This window comes from Mauremys reevesii, linkage group 3, assembly GCF_016161935.1.
Source record: "Mauremys reevesii isolate NIE-2019 linkage group 3, ASM1616193v1, whole genome shotgun sequence".
Classification (NCBI taxonomy): Eukaryota; Metazoa; Chordata; order Testudines; family Geoemydidae; genus Mauremys; species Mauremys reevesii.
The window spans coordinates 107,301,870-107,323,187 of NC_052625.1; the positions used below are offsets into that span (position 1 = coordinate 107,301,870).

The 21,318-nt window shown below is 40.8% G+C and overlaps 1 protein-coding gene across 2 annotated transcripts in view; it reads left to right on the forward strand.

Annotated features, from left to right (window-relative positions):
• Window positions 1-21,307, forward strand: part of IFNGR1 (interferon gamma receptor 1) — a 31,554-nt gene extending 10,247 nt beyond the window's left edge. For both annotated transcript variants that reach the window (XM_039529368.1, XM_039529367.1), the window contains exons 2-7: window positions 10,404-10,518; window positions 10,763-10,935; window positions 13,246-13,379; window positions 15,929-16,106; window positions 17,013-17,128; window positions 20,062-21,307. In XM_039529368.1, the coding sequence (XP_039385302.1) occupies window positions 10,404-10,518; window positions 10,763-10,935; window positions 13,246-13,379; window positions 15,929-16,106; window positions 17,013-17,128; window positions 20,062-20,580 (1,235 nt within the window). In that variant the 3' untranslated portion in view covers window positions 20,581-21,307. The remainder of the gene's footprint in view (window positions 1-10,403; window positions 10,519-10,762; window positions 10,936-13,245; window positions 13,380-15,928; window positions 16,107-17,012; window positions 17,129-20,061) is intronic.
• Window positions 21,308-21,318: the final 11 nt, after the last annotated feature.

Sequence of the window (21,318 nt, forward strand, 5' to 3'; positions counted from 1 at the left end):
CTGGCAACCCAGTTTTGGGCCCTGACCCACAGGTTGAAAAACACTGCTCTGCCTGTTTTGATAGGATAAGAAGCAGGAGAGAGAACAAATCTCTTCCATTCACCCCTCAGATGTACAGGCTGAAGAAACTTACAAGACACCTAGTAGCACAGGGACTTCACTAACTTATTTTTTTAAACACAATTGAACATTCAGTATGTAGATTTGAACACTTAACTGAATTGTGTTTAAACTAAGTTAGTTTCGTCCTCTTGCTACTGGTCTTATTCCATTTTGTCTTCAAACAAAATTCTTAAAATTATGTTGGCATCCAGAAAGATCATAGTGGCTTGTTACAGAAGGCAGACAATCTGTTCAGCTGTTGCTTCCCCTCTAAGGATTTCGGGGACAGAAAACTTGAATTCCTAACTTTGGATGTTTTTGATATATCCTTCCAAAATGTCTTCTCTCTTAAGTGTTAGAGATAAAGGACAGATCCCCTTGCTTCTCCTTTCCTCTAGTCATTAAAGACCGCCCTCACCCATATTTGTCTGGTTTTGAATGTATGTATTCTGGATTTTTTTTCTTCAGCAACACAATATTTTAACAAAACAAGCATGAATTTTTGAATTTAGTTAAACATTCAATTTCTTTAAAATTGGGTTTGTTTTTTAACTAAAATAGGTAAATGAAATAGTTAAAGAGAAAAAAATTAAATTGATGATGTCAGCTAGGTCAATATGAGAAAAATTAAAATATTGGCTTCTGCAGCTAACTCGGTCGTCTTCATCTTCATTTTCCTGTTTGTTCATAATCTGGAAAAGAAAAACAAGCTTTCCGGCTTTTTCAGGTCCCAAACAATTTCTCAATTTGGAATTAATTAGAATATTTTCTTCCTTTGGACTTTCTACACCAGCAGAAGAAGCTACAGCTGTTAAAAGTGAGATTATCACTTCAACAGTCTCTGAATCCAAAAGTGCCTAAGTGACTTCCTCCAGTTCACTGGTGTGACTTTCTTTAAAACATTATCAGCAAACATCTATTTCTTGAATGGCTCACCCTTAGCTCTGCAGTTTTTTATAGTTAGCATTTATGGAGGGATGATCACTGGATGTCCATGTCATAGCCAACTCCTCTTCTTCAGAAGTTAAGGTTTGACACTGGTACCGAATATTGAGAATATTTGCCTATACCATTCATTTTATTAATGCTTGTAATTTAACTCTGTCATTGCATATTTCTCTTCTTAAGATCTCACTCAGTTCCTTCCAAATTCCAACAGCGTCAGCAATAAAACAGCTATTTCCCTGCATTTTGTTCAAGGCTACAGACATAGGCTTCAGGGTACTCAGCACGTGTTCAACATTTCCTTAAGCCCAATGTTGAGAACTTTGGCTATGACAGTGCCATCTGTTTTTTCACGATTTTGTTCACAAACTGTCATCAGATTAGGCCAGTTCTTGATATAGTGCCTAAAACAGTCCACTACTGAGTTCCATTGCACATCTTGCGGGAGAGAGAGCTTGGTTCCTCCCAATTTTTTCAGAGCAGCTGCTGCAAAGTGATTGTTACAGAAGTATTTTGCAATTTCAACATCATTAGCCTTTATTTCTGGAACACTTAAGTCTTTGGCTAGGAGGTGCATCAAATGAGCACTGCAACCGTATGTTATTAGCTTGGGACTCTCTTCACTTCTAAATAATTTCTTCTCATCTTGGATTCATTTGCAGCATTGTCTATGACATGCATTTTTCCCCCCACAGTTTGTTATAGCTTTTACTGCTATTTCTTGTAAGTGTTCTGTTGTGTGTGCATTTCCTGATGTATCAGTTGTTTTTGCAAGGAAGACATTCCCTTCTTCTGTTGTCACACAAGCACATACAACAGGATCATTGTGCACATTGCTCCACCCATCAAGACTTGGGTTAACAATTTCACCCTCTACAACTTTTGCACACTGCTCAATTTCTCTTTCATACACTTTATCCAGCAATTTGCCTGTGACATCTGCTCTGTTGGGTGGACTGTATCCTGGTCTTAATGCCTGAACCATGTTAATGAAGTGTAGGTTCTCAGTCATATGGAAAGGAGAGTTTGTTGCATCAACAAACAGGCAATTTTTTCATCAATTACCCCTTTTTGTAATCTGCTGGTTCCTATGACAAACTTATCTACGGTTGTTTCTGGATGATGGAGATCTTTTTTCTTTTTGCTACAGGTGATATACTGTGGCTCTGTGACATATATGATGTGATTGAAACACTATCATTGGAAACTATAGAAAATGATGGTAATCTTGAAGGTGGATAGTCTTCAGAATCCTGTATGTTGAGGATGGATTCTCCTAAACAAATAAATCAATGCAGTTATTTAATTATTACTACCATACTGCTAATTTAGTCATTGCATTCACTGACACTTAGTACTACTTTAAAGGTGAAATTGTAAAAGGAAGATCTGCCTATTTCAGCTATTTATTTTTTTATCACAACTGCATCTAAAACGATAGTACCATAAAGTAACAACTATATTTTTTGCTCAAACATGAGAATTCAAGAATAGTACAGAAGGAAGACAGGCAGTCCTTAAGAAAGAAGTGTGAAATAGGGATGGTCTAGACAGTATTTGGTCCTGCCATGAGGGCAGGGGACTGGACTCAATGACCTCTCGAGGTCCCTTCCAGTCCTTGAATCTATGAAGAGCCTGCATGTTCAGACACGTTCCTTTCGTCATCTTCAACACAGCTTCCTCCTAAGAAGGAACACTTCTTACGATTAATTCAGGGAACTAGGTCTTACATTTCTTTGTTGCACTGTTTGCATTTTGCACGCATGTCTGTCTTACTCACAGGTAGAGAAACTTCATTAAAATATTCCCAAACTGAGTCTCTTTTATGGCCTGCTGCCATTATAGGTTTTCCTTTCTAGTGAGAGAATGCTGTGGTAGATCTCAAATCAATGAAGGCTACACTCAGACCTCAAGACTTCTGGAATATGCTGCTCAAACAGTTTAACTTTTGTTTCTACTGCCTGTCCCTCCCTTTTCACATTTATCTCCAGGCTTCTTCTCCTTGTCCAGATCTATTTCGCCCCCAACAATCTTCTATTCATTGAACTTTTTGAAACTTTGCTCTTTTAGAGAGAGGTAAGGGATTGACTCTGTGTACACAAATTTGTAGAGGGACAAGTAGGGTTGAGATCTGTTGTTTCTCACCTTCTATATATTTATTTATTTTAAAACATTTTTGCTGTTGTTAAGCATGTTATCTGTGGAGACACAAATCCACAGTTTGAGAACTGCAAAACTAAACATCTGATGGTATCTTCTAGACTGAGCACTGAGTCCCATTGGGTAGATAGAAAGATTAACCTAAATAATCTATACAGAAGCCCCTGGAACCCTATAAAATTGGGTCCCTAATCCATGAACTCTATTGGAACTCATTTACAAAACTTTCCTTAAACATTACATGAATATACTGTCTCATACTATAGAATTAGAATTTATAATTCCTATTCCATGATGAAATATCTGAGCTATAATGTATCTTAATTAAAACCATCTTTAGACTGCTTTTTTCCTCAAAAAGCATTTTATCATAAAAAATCAGATTTAAATAAAAAAAATCTGATTTAAAAGAAATATTTTTTTTTAAAGAAATCATTGGGGGGTTTTTATTCACCCTGTAGTACAGACACCTGTCCTTCAGTTAGATAAGTTTTACTTTTACTTAACATTATAAAAGATGTGAGTCTGGAAGAAGGAGAGAATTGGCCAGGGATGAGAGAGGCATTTCCACAGCTCTAAAATCCTATTTGTAAGCATTTGAATGGTTAACATTAAAGCTAAGAAAATAGTTATGAGAAGTCAAGAAATTCAGTGGCAAAGTGGGTCATGGTGTATATTTACACAGGATATGCAGTATGCCCCAGTATACTGCTGAATTTCCTGGCTTCTTCATGCTTAACTTCTCATGGTTAAACATGATTTTGCATCACAAATGTTGTTGCACTTTATGTGCATTTTATTTAGATTTAAGGTATTAATCGGAGGCTTTTATGTTTGAGTAACCACTGTGTCTGTAGCCAATATTTATTGGTGTCCCAGAATTGTGACTAGGCCAGCAGAGCAGGATGGGATATTGTAGAACAAAGAAATTTTTAATTATGTATTATCTGGGTGTGGAAATCGTATGGCGGGCCATGAATGCTCATGAAATTGGGGGTTGGGGACTCTGGCTGGGGGTGTGGGCTGTGGAGTGGGGCCAGAGATGAGGAGTTCAGGGTGTGGGAGGGGGCTGGGGGTTGGGATGCAGGGGGAGGGCTCTGGCTGCGATTGGGGCTGGGGATAAGGGGTTGGGGGTGCAGAAGGGTACTCCAGGCTGGGACCGAGGGGTTCGGAGGGCAGGAGGGGGATCTGGGCTGGGGCAAGGGTTTGGGGCACAGCAGGGGGTCAGGGTGCAGGCTCCTTGCAGCGCTTACCTCAAGCAGCTCCCAGAAGCTGCGGCATGTCCCCCCTCCGGCTCCTATACGGCGATGTGGCCAGGCAGCTCTGCACGCTGCCTCATCTGCAGGCGTCACCCCTGCATCTCCTATTGGCTACAGTTCCTGGCCAATGGGAGCTGTGGGGGGCAGCACTTTAGGCAGGGTCAGCATGCGGAGCCCCGGCTGCCCCTACGCATAGGAGCCAGACGGGGGGACATGCTGCTGCTTCTAGGAGCTGCGCAGAGCCACAGCATGCACAGAGCAGGGCAAGCCCTGAAACCTGCTCCACAGCTGGAGTGACGGAGGGGGGCAAGGCCCGGACTCAGCTCCCTGGTGGGAGCTCGAGGGCTGTATTAAAATGTCTGAAGGGCCGGATGCGGCCCCTGGCCCGTAGTTTGCCCACCCCTGGTCTATGCCCACTGCAGTACACTCTCCTTGAGAGCCTGGAAATGAATCCATGATTCCTGAGGGTCTCACCATTCCTCTGCTGTTGTCAGCAAATAGCAGGTTTCACAGATAGTAAAGTGTCTCATTCCCCTCTAGTGCTGGTCCCCATAGAAGAGGACAGCCTAGTACTGCTATCAGGTACTCCATTAGTTGAAGCAACAGAAGTCTCTACAATGGGCCTATGTTCTACCCATGCTGATGTCTCCCATGCAGGTGTCAGTGTAAAGTCTGCACTCAAATGTGAGGAAATGCCAGAATTAAGGTTACCTGCACAATCTTAATTCACCCTCCCTTGTGCATATAATAATATGTGATTATATAATTGAAGACATTTTTTTCCCACAGGATCCCTGCCTCATTCAATGCACAACAAGATAGACACACTCTGGAGATGTACATGTTCTTTAGTGAAGGTGACTGTAGGACCCCTTCTTCATTTGTTTCAGGAGTTGGAAGGTGGTGTGTAGTGAATGACGTAGAGAACTGCAGGTAGAGAGAGGATGGTCTCATGGTTAAGCCAATTGAATGCTACCCTGACGAACTGGATTCTATCCCTGCCTCTGCCTCAGAATTCTTGTATGATGCTGGGCAAGTCACCTAAACCAAACTTTGCACAGGTGGTCATAATTTTGTGTACCTCGTTTTCTGGATGCCTGACCTGAGGCCCTGGGTCTGACGTGCCGAGCATTCAGTAGCTGCAATTGTAGCTAATCAGAGTAGTGCTTTGAACGTATAAAATGCTATATAATCCAAAGCATTCAGAAAATCTGTTTCTAGATGTCTCAATTTGGACACCTAAAATTAATGGATACTTTTGATCTGAATCTTTGTGTCTCAATTCCCTATCTGTAAAATAGGAATAATATCCCTTCATTTCACAGGGGTGTCTAGATTGATTCATACATGTTTATGAAACAACCAGATACCATAGTGACAAGCACAATAGAAAGCCTTTGAGGGAACTAAAATTTCTGCCTTCAGAACAGAATTTGAACAATGGATGTAAACAAGGCCCAGGGAGCACATTAAAGAATGAGGAGAAAACAACACACTGAATAGTTGCTCATTAAGTGAACACCACAGTCCACTTAATGAGGCAGGGGGCTTGTGGAAAAAATAGTATATGATCATGTAATTAAAGACTGTACATGTATAAGGGGGCTGAATTAAGGTCTCACAGGCAGCCATAATTCTGGCATTTCCTAACTTTTCAGTGCTGGATTTTGCAACCTTAATATATTTAATGTAGTTTTATTTCTGTAATAGTATGTTAATTTGCATTTGTATTCTGCATGGCTTATTGCAGCAAGTATTGTATTTACTGTTAGGCATTTTAGAATAGATAAATACTTTGACACTTTTTTTTCTTGTGGTTGAGAATCTGCTGCTGTTTCCAATAACTGAAACGACACCTTGCGTGTGTTAGAGAATGACTAAACCACTTTCAAATCTTGCACATTGCACATGTTAAATCCTTGTGGTCTCATTCTTAAGATGAGGGAAATGTTTTTTACTTTCCCTTATTAGTATAACATGAAGCAAAGTCTAGGCTCTCTAACATACAGCCTCGTCTATCTGCTGTGTTTTATAAACAAAAACATAATCTGACAGAAGTCAGGTTTGAGTTATGGTCTATTATGACATCAGTTTTATATACAAAAACCTACCTTAAAATAAGATTGCAAAGTCCAAACATTTAAAAGTTAGAAAATGCCAGAAGTAAAATTTCCTATTCAACCTTAATTTGGCACCATTGTGTATATGTATTATGACAATCTCCAACTACATGATCACAAATGTTTGTTTTTACCATACGACCCTTACCTTAATCAGTGCACAGGATGGGTGGTGGTTGGCTTGAGGAAACTATCCAGTGTTACTCCTAGGCTTATAACTTAGGGTTTGGCCTCATGCTGTGTTTATTGAACACCATCCAAATGCTATGCTGGATACAGAATTATTAATTTCTAATGCCTAATTATTTTTCTGTAGTATTAATGATAATAGTATGAGTGTCTTATGAATGTATCTTCACAACTCCTCTGAGATAACTTATCCTCATTTTACAGATAAGGAACCTAGGCTACAATTTGAAAAAGCGTCCACTAATTATGGCTGCTTCCATGATTGGATACCTAACTTGAGAACTAGGGATCCATTTGTAGAGTATTCTGCGTTTTTAATAATTGTATATGTTCAAAGCAATGTACAGATACTAACCAACCACTGCCAACAGTATGAAGTAGATGGGTAAATATTATACCCATTTTTAAACACAAGGACACTAAAACAGATAGTGACTTGTGCAAAGCCACAGAGTGAGTCAGTGGTATAACCAGAATTGGAGCCCAGGACTTCCCAAATCCACATCTTGCTCCTAGGGGTGCTGAGCAGCTGCAGTTCCCATTGACTTTACTTGTAGTTGAGTGCTCAGCAACTCTGAAAACAAGGTCCCATGTCTCAAGTTGGGTACCCAGAAAATGAGGAATACAATGTGAAAATCTTCATTTAAGTGACTTACCCACTATCACATATGCAGTCTATGGCAAATGTGTAGATGGAACCCAGTTCTCCTGGGTGGCATTCAGTTGCCTTTGAAGGCAGTCCTTTCTCGTTCTGTAGTCCCTTAACTCATCCTCACTCTCTCCACACCTTGTAGTTCTAAAATGTCCTACAGACAGCTGCATTCACTATACAACCCTGATTCACTTGCTGAACACTTTCCAGGACTTCTAGGTCTCCAGCATAGACCTCCACCTCTTGAGCTAAAGCAATACCTGGTATCAGCAGTATGCTGTTATCTTATATGAATCAGCTACAACTAAAGGGTGATGGTACACATAGTTTGTCAGAGCTTACATGACTACTTTCCAGACTGCAGAAATATGTTGGAAATGAGAAATCCTGGGTTGTACTCTTAACTCTGGAGGGGAATATAGGCTTATGATTATAGAGAGCACAGCTAACTACATAACAAGTTTGCATATTCTGAAAAGCAGTGTGACTAAGTAGAAATGGTACGAGACACGTATTCTGGTCCTAGTTCTGCCTGAAATGACAGTATCCTCATTACCTTTAATAATAAAATGGGTGAAAAGCAAGGCTCCCTTAATTTAGGATTTATCACCCCATTCAGGGAGCATGTCCAGTGCTTTTGCTGTGATGTAGGGATCCCTATAGGCGGGACTATGCTGGAGATTAAACTTTGGAGATTTTAGAAGTCAGTCTCTAACAAGGTCCACTGAGCATGTGCAAATAGCATTTTTCAAAGGCTTATAACTCTGCTGAATTTGGGTGGATTTTCATGCTTAATGTAAATAAACTGAAGGAGAGGCACTCTTTATCAATTTTTCAGTTGTAGTAATGATAGGTATTACTTCTCAACCCACAGATGCTATAAACACTTCAAACAGATGTGAATTTTCCCCCCCAAGTTGGTGTCCCTCTTTAGAGGTGAGGGAGGGGGATCAAAAAGCATATAATTTTTGATCACTTGGGGCCAACATGCTTGTGGACAGGTCAGGTGCCTTTCTTTCTTTGCTTATGTTCTGGCTATCTGTTTCAGGTGAGCAGCGATACTTCTAAGAGAAACTCTTTACATCCTTTGTCTTGTAATCATTTAAGTGTCTACACATGGACAGAGCTTGAAAATCCACGTAGGAGGAAGTTTTCCTAAATAGGTGTCATCAACTTCTGCAGAATTTAAGTTGTTTGGGGTTTTTTCTTTTTAAAAAAAGGTTACCTCTCAAATCTGAACCCTATGGAAAACAGTTCAGTGTAACCTTTCTGTAGGTTTGTCTATGTGAGGAAAGGTGCACTATTTAAATTAAGGTGTGATTATTTTTTTAACCCATTTATGCCTGGTCTAAGCAGGTCTTGCACTGTTTTAACTAATAGTGTGGAGTTTTTTTAATGCTGATGTAGTTAAATCAGTGCAACTTTGTGTGGACATTTTTAAATCAATTTTAAACCTGTCTTCTACTGGTAACTTGCCCCTGTAAATTTACTAACAAGTTAAGTCAATTTAAACTTGCTAATATAGGGTTTTGTACGCACAGTTGTACTAAATTGCTTTAAAACTCTGTTAAATTGGTGCAACTTCTGTGTGAAAACAAGACCTACTCTGCTTATAACTCCAGTGTTGCTACTGCTCAAAGCTGTTAAAAGCTATAGCAGACTAACAATGAAAGTCTTGTCAGTTTTCACTGCTACTTTTCAGAACCCTGTAGACAGTAGTAACTTTGAAAAGAATCATGTTAGTTTCACTGCTTTTAGGAATTATGAGCTCAGAGTTAGAAACTGAAGCCATTCACTTAGCTGGGGACCCAAAAATGGAGGCCAGAAGATAGAATAGTGAAGACACAAACCCCTTGCAGCAGCCAAGAGGCTGAAAGGTGTAGAATAATGGGGATTCTACAATCATCTACACCAGTAGCTGATGTCTATGATTAGAGAAAGAAACAGTAAATGCTCCTCTTCACATCAGTTGGCAGCCTTTGAAGGTGGGTCCAGGAACAGCATCCAGGGCCGACTCCAGGCACCAGCCGAGCAAGCTCGTGCTTGGGGCGGCAGATTCTACGGGGCGGCATTCCGCCCAAACCTAGGGCAGCACGGCCATTTTTTTTTTTTTTTTTTGTTCGTTGCTCCGGCCACCCTGTAGGGAGCGGAGGAGGGGAGCACCCTGCAGCAAACTCGGCAGGGCAGCCCGCGTCCTTCCCTCCCCGCCCACCGGCAGGCAGTGTGGCGTGGCAGTTGAGGCCGTGGGGTGAGCACCCCGCTGAAGCGCTGGCCGCCCCTCTTCTCTCTTTCCCCCCTGCTCCCTCCCCCTCCCGCTCCTCTCCTCCACTAGACCGGGCGCGCACTCTGCAGCACAGGGAGTCCCCTTGCACCCTGGCTCCGGCCACCCTGTAGGGGTTCCCCCCCACCCCCGCTTTGCCGGCTGCGCCGTTTTTGTTTTGTTTCCCACCCCCCCGCTTTGCTGCTCCAGCCACGCCGTGTTGTCCCCTGTCGCGCCCCTCCCCCCCCCGCTTTGCTGCTCCAGACGTGCTATTTTTTTCCCTCTGTGTGAGTGGATGATTGGCAGTAGAGTGTATGTGTGTGTGTGTGGTGTCTGGATAATGAAATCCAGTATGGAGAGAGAGAGCGCGCCCCTTGAGTGGAGGCAGTGGAAGAAGAGACAGAATATATACTGGAGGTGGGTGAACGTAATATAGGAAAAGAGAGAAGAAAGAGAAACTCTGAGGCATTCAGCTCACTCTTGGACAAAAAGGATTAACTGCCTTTCTGTGTAAGAAGAACAGCAAATCAGTGTGCCAGGCTCTGCCCTGTTTGTATAGGCAGCAAGCAGAGTCTTATCTCTAATGACTTCTGAAGTAACTTCCAGTAAATGCATTGTCTTCTGAATACTTCAGGAAATATTGATGGCTGTTCTCATACATCACAAAAATCTACTCCATCAAGGTACTGATTGTTCTGTTTGATTTCTTTTTTTAGTGCCTCTGCCAACAAATGTTGTAATAGAATCCTTGAACTTCAAGACTGTATTGCGCTGGGATTACATGCGCATGCCTGAACCCCCTCACTTTATTGTGGAAATCCAACCTTATGAGTAAGTTTCCATGTCTTGCATTATAACTGTACCTTATTTTCTTTAAAAGGCATTCGTGTAGTGAGTCCTTTGATTTTGCCATATGTCCAGGAAAGTTTTATTTCTACACCGTGAAATTGTGCCGTCCCTATGGAATTCAGTATAAGTGTAAATGAAGACAGAATTTGTCTCCATTCTGACATCTGTATTGCATAATATATTGGCTGTAAAAATTACATTAATTACTCTTTAATCTATTTTACAGGCTAGGGAAATATAAGCCAGTCAGCACCTGCATGAACACAAATAAACATTATTGTGACCTCTCTAAGGAAATAGAAGATCCGATTCAGTCTCACTGGGCTAGAGTTAAAGCTTTCATTGGGTTAGAAGAGTCTGAGTATGTTGAGACCAAAGAATTTGTTCTGCGACGGGATGGTAAGTTTAAATGTAAACCTAAATTTTACATCCAGAAAACTGATTTGAGATCACTTAGATGAATTCATAGTATTTCTATTAAATTTAAAGATTAATATAAATATATTTCTGGTGCAATATTTGTATGTTTGGTTAGGAATATCATAGTAGTAACTTGGGGTTCCGGTTGAAAGATGGGCATAACAGTTGCTTAGGAGCACTCTTTATAGGTAGTTGCTTGTATGGGCCCCTCACTAATGTCTGAGCACCTTTCCAAATATTTTAAAGAGAGAAGTGGTGCTGGTGATGCACTCGGTGGCATGCTTTCCTTATTTTGCTACTATCCCAATGCCCCAATGTGGGGTAGGGAGACCACTGTTGTGTTTAGAAAGTACTGCCGCCTTAGACATCCCCGAAGTTGCTGTATTACAATGCTGAGTGAAGTGATCCCTATGCAATGTGGCTTCAGTTATCCATCTTCTGACCAACCAAAACTGTTACCTTGAAGCGGAAGGCCCCTGTAGTATGACTGCAGAGCATAATGTCCTGTGTTGAAAGTTATGCATTGCAGTCCTTATGCATATAACTATCTCTTTTTGGATTATCCAGATACATTTAATGTACTTTTTATAGTTGGATAACTAAGGATGTACTGCATATATAGTTTCCAATTATAAAATGTTTTGGGCCCATTCAGAATCAATAGCATTTCATTTAGATTTACACAAAAAAGGATGCATCTGCAGGGCCCTTGGCTTATATAAATTTTAAACTTTATATAATCTTTCCCTAAATTCTTTTAGTGTCCAATCCTTGCCTTAAACTTAGGTGTCTTGAGTTCTTAAACCTGTAGCCCATTAGGGTAGTTTCATCACATCCATTTCCAATGCCTAATTGCTTACATAAATTGATGCTACCTTTTTATGAGCAACTTTCTAGCCTGTTGTCCTGATAATTCCTGAGATTATTTTTCAAATTGAATAATCTTTGTTTTAGTATGGTGTTCTTGGATTCTGCATGATACTCGAATGAAATCTCATCAGTATACCTTATTTTGTGCTTTAGTCTCACGTATACATGATTTGTTTTGCTTTTCTAATTGCTGTCAAGCAGCTGAATTTTAAGGCCTTTTATATATGTGGGGAAAGTTACACTAAAATCAGGGATGGGCAACTGGCAGCCCTGGGCCACATCTGGCTCTCTGATTTGTTTTATTTGGCCTGCTAACCAGGGGCGTAACCCTAGGAGGGCCTGCGTCAGCTGTGTTAATACCCAGGCCCACCTAAATCTGAGCCTGAGGCAGCAGCTCTTCTCATGTCCAGAGTGAGGAAAGGGGCAAGAAGCTCTGCCAGCATGGAGCCAGAGGATGGCCAAAGGGGCGAGGCTCTTTCCACTGCCTAGAGGAGGTTGTTCCCTGGCACCTGGTGGAGGCAGCAGCTCTCCAGTTTTAGTAGGCTTGCTGCCTTCCTGGAAATCATGGAGCTGAATGTGGGCAGGCAGGTGTGGTTCACACAGCCCAGCACGGCAGTCTCAGTGGAGGATTTGCTGCTCTGGCACATGTTCTCACAGCAGCAGCCAGGTGAGCTGCCTCAGGACAGCAAGGACTGCTTCTTCCTTAACCACAACTGCTTTGTCTTCTGCTATATCCTGAAGCCGCTTTTTTTTTCCCCTCCTTTTCCATAATTAAAAGGCTTGTTGAAGAGTTTGTGGATTTTATGGCCCTTGGCTACGTTTAAATTGCCCATCCCAGTCATTTTTGTACCAGTGCAAACTCTTGGTGTGAATAAGTTTTGTTTGTTTTTGGTTTAAAAGTGGCTTGTTCCAGTTTAGCTTGTATCTCATCCTAGGTGATGTAGCTACACTTGGAGGGGGGAGTTACCCTTTAACCAAAATAAGAATGTGTAAGCACTTGTAAACAAGCATCACGACTGTCCAGTTGCCATAGGCTTTTTTCTGTTCAGTGCCTTAACCGTTGCCCATTTAGACCATTTGACACTTTTTTCAAACCTCATCCATATGTTACCATAGAAAAATGTAAAGTTTTATATGCCATCTGGCAGACATTTCTGCCCAGTGTCCTCACTGGTACTGCCCATTCTTGCTAGATTTATGCCCATCCAAAAAAATATATTCCCTTAACCAGAACTCAACTCCTATGCAGCATCCCTCCCATCAGGTGTGTAATCACTCTCATTATTCTGGCATGTCTTTGGAAACAATTTTTCCTCTTGAAAATGAATGATAAATGCCATATCTGTTAGCTCTACATTTGTCTTTGAATTCTGTATCAAAATTCTTCAACCCAATAGTGAAGGTACACCTTTGTTTCAGGAAAAATAGGACCACCAACTCTGAATGTCTCAATTGAGGAAGACCAAATCAGGGTTGAGATTCGCCCCCCACGCGCTGTTCGAAAATATAAGGACTTCACGTACAAGGTGTTTCTTTGGTCCAATGAAGAGCTGGTATGTTTTAAATTGAAAGTTTCAGATTGTATTTTGGCCTTTTTTACAAAAACGCTTCGTTTTATAAAGAGCATATTTTGATAAATAATAGGTTTTTATTACCTTAATTTCTCTTGGATGTGTGTGTAATTTTCTTTAAACAATTTTAAAACTACTAATGATGCAAAAGGGAATCCCTGAAATGTTGACTGTGGAACCTTAACCATAGCCCTGTCCTTTGAGTATCCATTGCAGTAATCTTTAATCATGGGTCACATGCCATTATTTCTGTAGGACCCCTGCTTTATTAAGTGTACCTTTTGGACACCTAAGCCATTTAGGGGTTTTTTTCACGTCCCTCATTATGATGATTTGAGAATGGAGGGAGATGATTTGAGAATGGAGGGAGCTGTTCAGTATTGGCTTTTATCCTCGTAGTTAAATGTGTTTGTCCACTAACTTGTTCACTGTATCCCACTTATCCTGTCCAAATAATCAGTCACCACTGTGGATTCAAAGTACATCCATTAATTTGTATGAATTTACTGCATGATAATGATACACAGAATTTGACCCCATATAAGGCAATATAAAAGAATATATGAAATGTTCTTCTGTACGTTGAGCTACCTCATTCACTGAACACCCTCCAGTCTGCTCTGCACACTGAATGAAGCAGCGGTCCTCGGGAAATGTTTTTGTATGATCCAAAAATCTGTGCCAATGCAAAATTGGGAGATTAGGGTTTTGTAAATGATCTTCCATCTTTTCATGTTCTCTGTATCTATAAATGTCTCCTGTCTGTGTGTTCCATTCTATGCATCCGAAGAAGTGAGCTATAGCTCACGAAAGCTCATGCTAAAATAAATTTGTTAGTCTTTAAGGTGCCACAAGTACTCCTGTTCTTTTTGCGGATACAGACTAACACGGCTGCTACTCTGAAACCTAAAAATTACTGTATTCTATGTAACATCTACATCCTTAATATCAAAATCAGTGCTCACCGGACAGTTTAAAGGCACATATCCAGTCTAGGGACCACCTCTGTGGAAGATTTAAAATGTATATCCTTATCAACTAAGCCACCAAATCAGAGGTGAGCAAACGACCACATCCAGCCCTCCAGAAACTTTAATCTGGCCTTCGAGCTCCTGCTGGGAAGTGGGGTCTGGGGCTTGCCCCCCTCTAGCCGGGGAGCGGGGTCGGGGTCTTGCCCCACTCTGCACGGCTCCCGAAAGCAGTGGCATGTCTCCCCTCCAGCTCCTATCCGTAGGGGCAGCCAGGGGTGGGGGAAGCGTGCGGAGCCCCCAGGTGCTGCCCCTGCAGCTCCCATTGGTCGAGAACCGCAGACAATGGGAGCTGCAGGGGTGGCACCTGCAGATAGGGCAGCGTGCAGACGCCTGGCCGCACCTCTGCATAGGAGCTGGAGGGGGGACATGCCGCTGTTTCTGGGAGCTGCCTGAGGTAAGTGCTGCCCAGAGCCTGTCCCCCTGACTCCCTCTCATGCCCCAACTCCCTGCCCCAACCCTGATTCCCCCTCCTGCTCTCCGAACCCCTCAGTCCCAGCCCAGAGCACCCTCCTGCACCCCCAACTCCTCAGCCCCACCCCAGAGCCCTCCCCCCCAGCTAGAGCCTTCATACCATCCCGCATCCCAACCCCACATTTTGTGAGCGTTCGTGGCCCGGCATACAGTTTCTGTACCCAGATGTGACCCTCGGGCCAAAAAGTTTGCTCACCCCTGTACTAATGCAATACAAAAAATCTTGCAACACTTTTTAAAATAGTAAATGAGAGCTTTGCTCTTAAAGAAAAAAACTAAGTCATTTATGCTCAGATTTTTTTTTTTAAAGGACGTTTATCTATAGGTGGAAACCAGTTCAGTCTGACAGGGGAATGTTTCTCAGTTTATAAGCAACTGAAAGAGCCTTAGAATGGAAATGTTTAAGCAATATTAGCTATTCTATCCCATCTGTAATTACTTCAAATTTTGCAAACTGGCTCAGTTCAAAATTGGATTTTTGTAAGTCCTCAAGGGACTTCAAAAATTGTGTTCAAAATATTGGTAACTTTATATATGCCCACTTTACTCCTTGAAATATGCTTTAATGTTGAAGGAGTGATTTCCAAGATATTGTGCTCTCTCTTTTGCTCAGTTAGGGTGGTGGGTGAGTCCCTGGGAGGGAGATCAGAAAACAGGCATGTTTCATCATAGGCTAACATTTTCATAAGCTCCTAAGTCCCATTTTCAAAAGTGTCTTAGGAGCATAAGTGGTGTTTGAACTTCAATGGGATTTAAGAGCCTAAGTTATTTAGATGCTCTTGAAAATTTTACCCATGGGCACTATGGTCTAATAGGAGTTCTTAGTAATGCTAGAAGTTAGAGCTGTTGCCTTGCAAGTAGCTGTTAGCTGAGATGTACAGCTTTTGCAGTGCACAAAGATGCAGGTCTGACACCCAGCACTTTAAAAGTTCTGGCACTGTAAGGTGACAATACTATCTTTACATATTGAGTCAATATTGTAAGTTCAAAATAATTAAGGGCCTGAATCTAAGTTTACTTTTCTTTCAGATTGAAGAGCGTGAAGCAGGGCCATGTAAGAAGCATTTATGTAGCATAGACATTCCATTTGTTTCTACTGTTTCCAGCTACTGTGTTTCAGCTCGAGGACGTTCATCGATTGTTTCAGATCGGGGATTTTCCCAGTCCAATAAAAGTTGCATTCATGTTCCTTTAAAACAGCCACTAGGTAAAGTAATATATAAAAATCTGATCCATATTTCTGAAGACTTAACTGGTAGTGTATTAACGTTGTCCAGCAGTCGTATGGCTGTCATTTCCTACTTGATTGGTACCAGAACTTGTTTCAGTTGCAGCTAGACAGTTGTGTACTTTACTGAATAAAAAATGGATCATTAAATTAGTTGTTGGAAGACAGACATTGGAATTGCACAAGTGATATTCAGTTGAAATTTATAACCAATAAAAATGTGTAGGATTTCCTGGGTTTAAGGTAACCAACCGTAAGCTTGTGATTAAAAATATAAAGCAAGTGTCTTTTTTTTTTCCCCCTCCTGAACTTGCTTGGTTTAATTAAAAATGAGGGAGGATGGCTAATCTTCCTTCCTATGTGTTTTCTCAACTCTGGGTTCTGAATTCTCCGGCCTTTGGGATTCTCTCATTTATAACTCCTGGGGCAGCCCCATCCTCCTCATTATACCAAACTGGGGCACACCTGGACTGGAACAGGAGAGCTGGGCCCAATTCTATTTAAGGGACCAACTCCACTGTTACCCCTATGTCTATAATCAATAGTTTTACAATTCTTGTGTTTCGGAGCACTTTGTTTTTTAAAAATATCAAGTTATTTATCCACATTGTAGCTTTTTCTGCTCTTTAGAGAGATTCAATTTGCTCATGCATTTCTTGTCTTCTTCATAATTAAAAAAAAAACAAAAAAACCCTAAAGCTGTTCTTAAAGAATTATCTTGGCCCAAACCATACGTTTAATTCCAAACTCTACGCTCAATTGTGAAAACCCTAATTTGTGGATTAAGTCACTGTAAAGATCCATTTCTGTTCTAAGATTTTTGTGAACGTCAGAGCAATGTCCTGTTTTCCAAACCTCTCACGCTATTTTTCTCTTACTTTCTAGATTTAAAAAATATTATTATAGGTGTTGCTGTTTTCATTGGCCTTGGACTGATTTTGGCCATGTATTATCTTTGCAAGCAACTAAAAGAGAGAAAAATTGAACTACCCAAGTCTTTGGTAAGTTTACAGTACTGTTCAGTAGCACACTTGGTGTCAGTCTGTTATTGTATAGCACATCTTAATATCTAACAAGCTTAGTCTTACAGCTAGTATTTTTATTGAAATACCTAGTGGGCAACATGTAGGAGAAAACAAACATCAGTAAACAAAACTGCATACTGTATAGCCACAATATTAACTAACTAAATAGCCTTTGTCACAATATCTGTATGGGTTCTTAAATTAAATCCTTTGCACTTGTTTCATCCTTCCACCATGATCTCATATGTGTTCTGAATCTATAAACCAGTAAGCTTTTTACTTCAACTTCAAACAATGCTTTGTATTTCCTTTAATACTAGAGTTCCTCCTTACTAATCAGTTTACTCCAGTAGGCCAGGTTCAAGTACTTAGTTTTCATAAAATAATTAACTTGTGTCTTAATTGCACTTATTCTTAGGTTACTGGAGGTGCTCTTGTGATGGGAGGAGTGGTGCTTAAGTTTGTTATGGGAGCTGGACTCCTTGAATTGCTAAATTCTTTTTGAAGTCACTGAGTCATATTTTATAAGGAACCTTTAGACTTATCTTCAGTAAATCTATCTGATGATATTAGTAAACCTCTGATTAAGGGAGGTGTTGTTTTTTTACCCTTCTACATACTTGTTTTATGGCAAGAGAAATAGGTAGGTCTATGGGTATATCTACACTGCAATTAGACACCTGTGGTTGGCCCATGCCAGGTGACTCAGGTTAAGGGGCTGTTTAAGTGTGGTGTAGATAGTCAGGAGCCTGGGCTCTAGCACCATACAAGTTCGGGAGAGTCATAGAGCTCGGTCTGCACCCCAAGCCCATGTCAACTGGCACAGGCCAGTCCGAGGTATCTAATTGCAGTGTGGATATACCATGTGTGTGTACCAGGGCTTGCTTTGTTCAAAAACTAACTGCGGAGACTAACTATTCCACTGTCAATTACAAAAGCCTTAGCTGCAAGAACCTCTCAGCATTTATAAAGAAGGCCTCTGTCACCATAGTTTCCATTGCTAACACGACTGTGTAATGTAGAGGCAGTGTAAAGAACTATACTATAACATAACACTGCAAACTCAAAAGAAGTCAGGATTAGATGATGATGATGATAGTGGTCTCTTCTGACCATCAAGATTAAGGCTCCCTTGCTCACTCATAGGCATAGTCTACTGTTAGGAAAAAATTGTAGAGATCTTTGACGCTGGTGCCAACTGCTAAAATGTTGGAAGCTGTAGGGTAGCTAGGATGCAGATGTTTTACCCATTATCACAGATGCACAATTTGTTCTCTTGTTGCTAAAAGCTTTTACAGAATTTAATTTCAGTTTAATTCCCATGGTTCATATTCAGGCTTAAATATGGAATTCTCTCTTTACCCTCCAATTATAAGAGATATTGGAGTTGGATTTGTAAGCTGCTCCAAGGAACTAAATGAATGTCAGAGCATAAAATATTTTAAGAATGAAGAGAGGAGCTTTGTGTTTACACATATCTCAATTCCTATTTCTATCTAGTGTGTATCTAGATCTTAACATCCAGTTTCCCAGTACCTGAGAGGGAGTTAACTGTAATTTGGTTCCAGAAGTTGAGACTTGAGTTTATGTTCATTCCAGGACCAAGATACTTTTAACCTGTTGGACTTCTAACTATTTTGTGTCTACCAAGAAGTAGCAATGTAAGATTCTCTTCATCACCCTCCCACCCTGGTACAAAAAAGTTATCGATTAACTGCAGCAGTTCATAACAACTTGGAGATACATGAACACTCCTATATTTTCTGTGACTGTCCTTTAGCAGCTTTTTACCCAGTAGCATGCTCAAAATGATCTGAAAGTGGCATGTGCAAAAAATAGATCCTGAATATTTGTCTCCATTAGAACAGAAAGAAGTGACAAATGTTTAGAGAGACACAGCTGCCAAAAAGGTGTCAGGGCTCATGACAGTTTAAAATTACATTGTTTTCCATCCCATATTCCTCAGTTTCTAGTCCCAAGAAATTAAGAGCCCTAAAGCACCCCTCAACTCCTCTTTTTTTCAGCAAGTTAAAATCAGCCAAAGCACTTCAGGTGCTCTTGCGGATTAATTTTCAAGGAGAAATATCACTTTTTAAATATACCTAATGATTATAAAAGGAATGTTTTAGGGCTCTAATGTTGTTGTAAGACTGTCTACACTACTGACCTTACAGCAGCATAGCTGTGCCGCTGTGAGGTCTACCATGTAGCCACTCTGTGCCTGCAGAAGAGAGCTCTCCTGCCAGCATAATTAAACCACCCTCAATGAGCTTGTTGTCGGCAGGAGAAGCCTAGCGCCGTCCACACCAGCACTTTTGCCAGTGAAACTTATGTTGGTCCGGAGGGCAGGTTTCCCATCCTGACCAACAAAAGTTGTACTGATAAAAGTGGTGGTGTAGACAAAGCCTAAATAACCTAAAGAGCCCAGCTTTCTGCCAGTGAAGTTGCTGGGCTGGAAGTTGGTGAAGAAAATGGCTAGTTTCAGGATTTGTCTTCCTTGTAGCTGAAGCTTGTAAGATTGCTTAAATAACAGGAAATATTCCTCCTACTCCTGCCTTTTCCTCCTCTTTTCTTCTCGTTTACATACCACTACCTCTTCTAGTCTAATGGGTGATGAAACCTTTTTTTAGATCCCTGCTAGGTGGTTGTGGAATTTGTGACATCTCATCTAAAAAGTCCAGCAAGTCTGTTGGTGTCAAAGCCATACACTCATGTCAACTGCTGATTTCTACTTAACTCCTATTTGAATTCAGATTTCCTGAAAGGAAAATGTAGTTAAATTATCATATGTATCCCTTTTAAAGCATTATTTTGTCTTGCCTCTAAATTTTGATTTATAGAGATGGTAAACAGTAAACTAAAACATGTAATTTATGTATAACTAAAAGTACCTCCTCTTTACTTTTAAGGTCGCTGTGATACGAAATCTGAACTCGCGCAACGTTTTAGAAACAAAACCGGAAGCAAAATATATCTCTGTCATAACCTCATCATCACCCAAGCCAATGTTTTCAGTGAGTGACGAGGTAAACTTGATAGACCAAGTAGACCAAGTTAAAGAAATAGGGACCCCTAATCCTGAAGACTGCAGTGAAGAAACAGACAGTGTCAGCTCCCAGGAGATATCAAACAAAACAGAAGAGATGTCTATCCATGAAAGCATTGCTGAAATTACCCCTGATGATGAAGAAAGCCCCAGAGTGAAAGAGAATTATTTTCATTCTAATAGTAGCCAAACGGAGTTAAATTGTATTCCTTCAGACCCAGAGCCTTCCAACACAGAGGTGCAAGAGTCCCTTATCCTAAAGAGCTGCAACAAGATTTCTGGTTATGACAAACCTCATGTACCAATGGATCTCCTCATAGATGTCGGTGAAGAGGAGTCTGTGATTGCATATAGGCATACTGATGAAGTGCATGAGTCATGAAGAGAATCATTGAAGACTACAAGGAGTCCCTTTTTGTGTGCACAACATAGACATTTAGAAGTTTATGATAAGCCCATTAGGACTAAGATGTTCAGTGTGACTTCTTAGAGCAGACTCTTAAAATTGAAGGGAACTCAAATGGAAACTGCAACTAGTGTTGTCTCTGACCGTGCGGAAAAGGGGGAAGTGACTGCAACATATTGGTTCTGCTGTGAAGGTGTATGTCTCACATTAAGCCACTAGGTGGTTTGCCTTTGACATTTTCCTTTAGGCTATTAAAGAACTATCTTTATACGAAAGGAAAGATTCTGCAGTATCTTCTAAATAAAGTCAACTGAAGAATCATCTATACACCATATCAGTTTGGGAATTCCCAATTCCATGGCCAAGAACAGATTATATTGGAGCCTGTTCTGGAGCTAGAAGTGCTGCATGGTGGGTCATAAATCTGTACATCTGCACTAATTGCAAGACAGTGTGCCACCCCTTCAGAATGCCCACGTTGTACATTTACACTTATTGACACAGCTATCTCTTGTGCTTATAGCTTTATCCATGGTTTGTATACAGAAGTCCTATTGTGCAGTCACATGTTATGCTCTGAGACACCTGTATGTTAGCATGCTACCTGACCCTAATTGCAAAAGACTGTTGTACTCTTAGCTGCACTATTTCTAAAGAAGCCAGACTATTAAGCAGCAGTTATTAAAAATGTTTAGCACTTTCCTCTAAAGCATT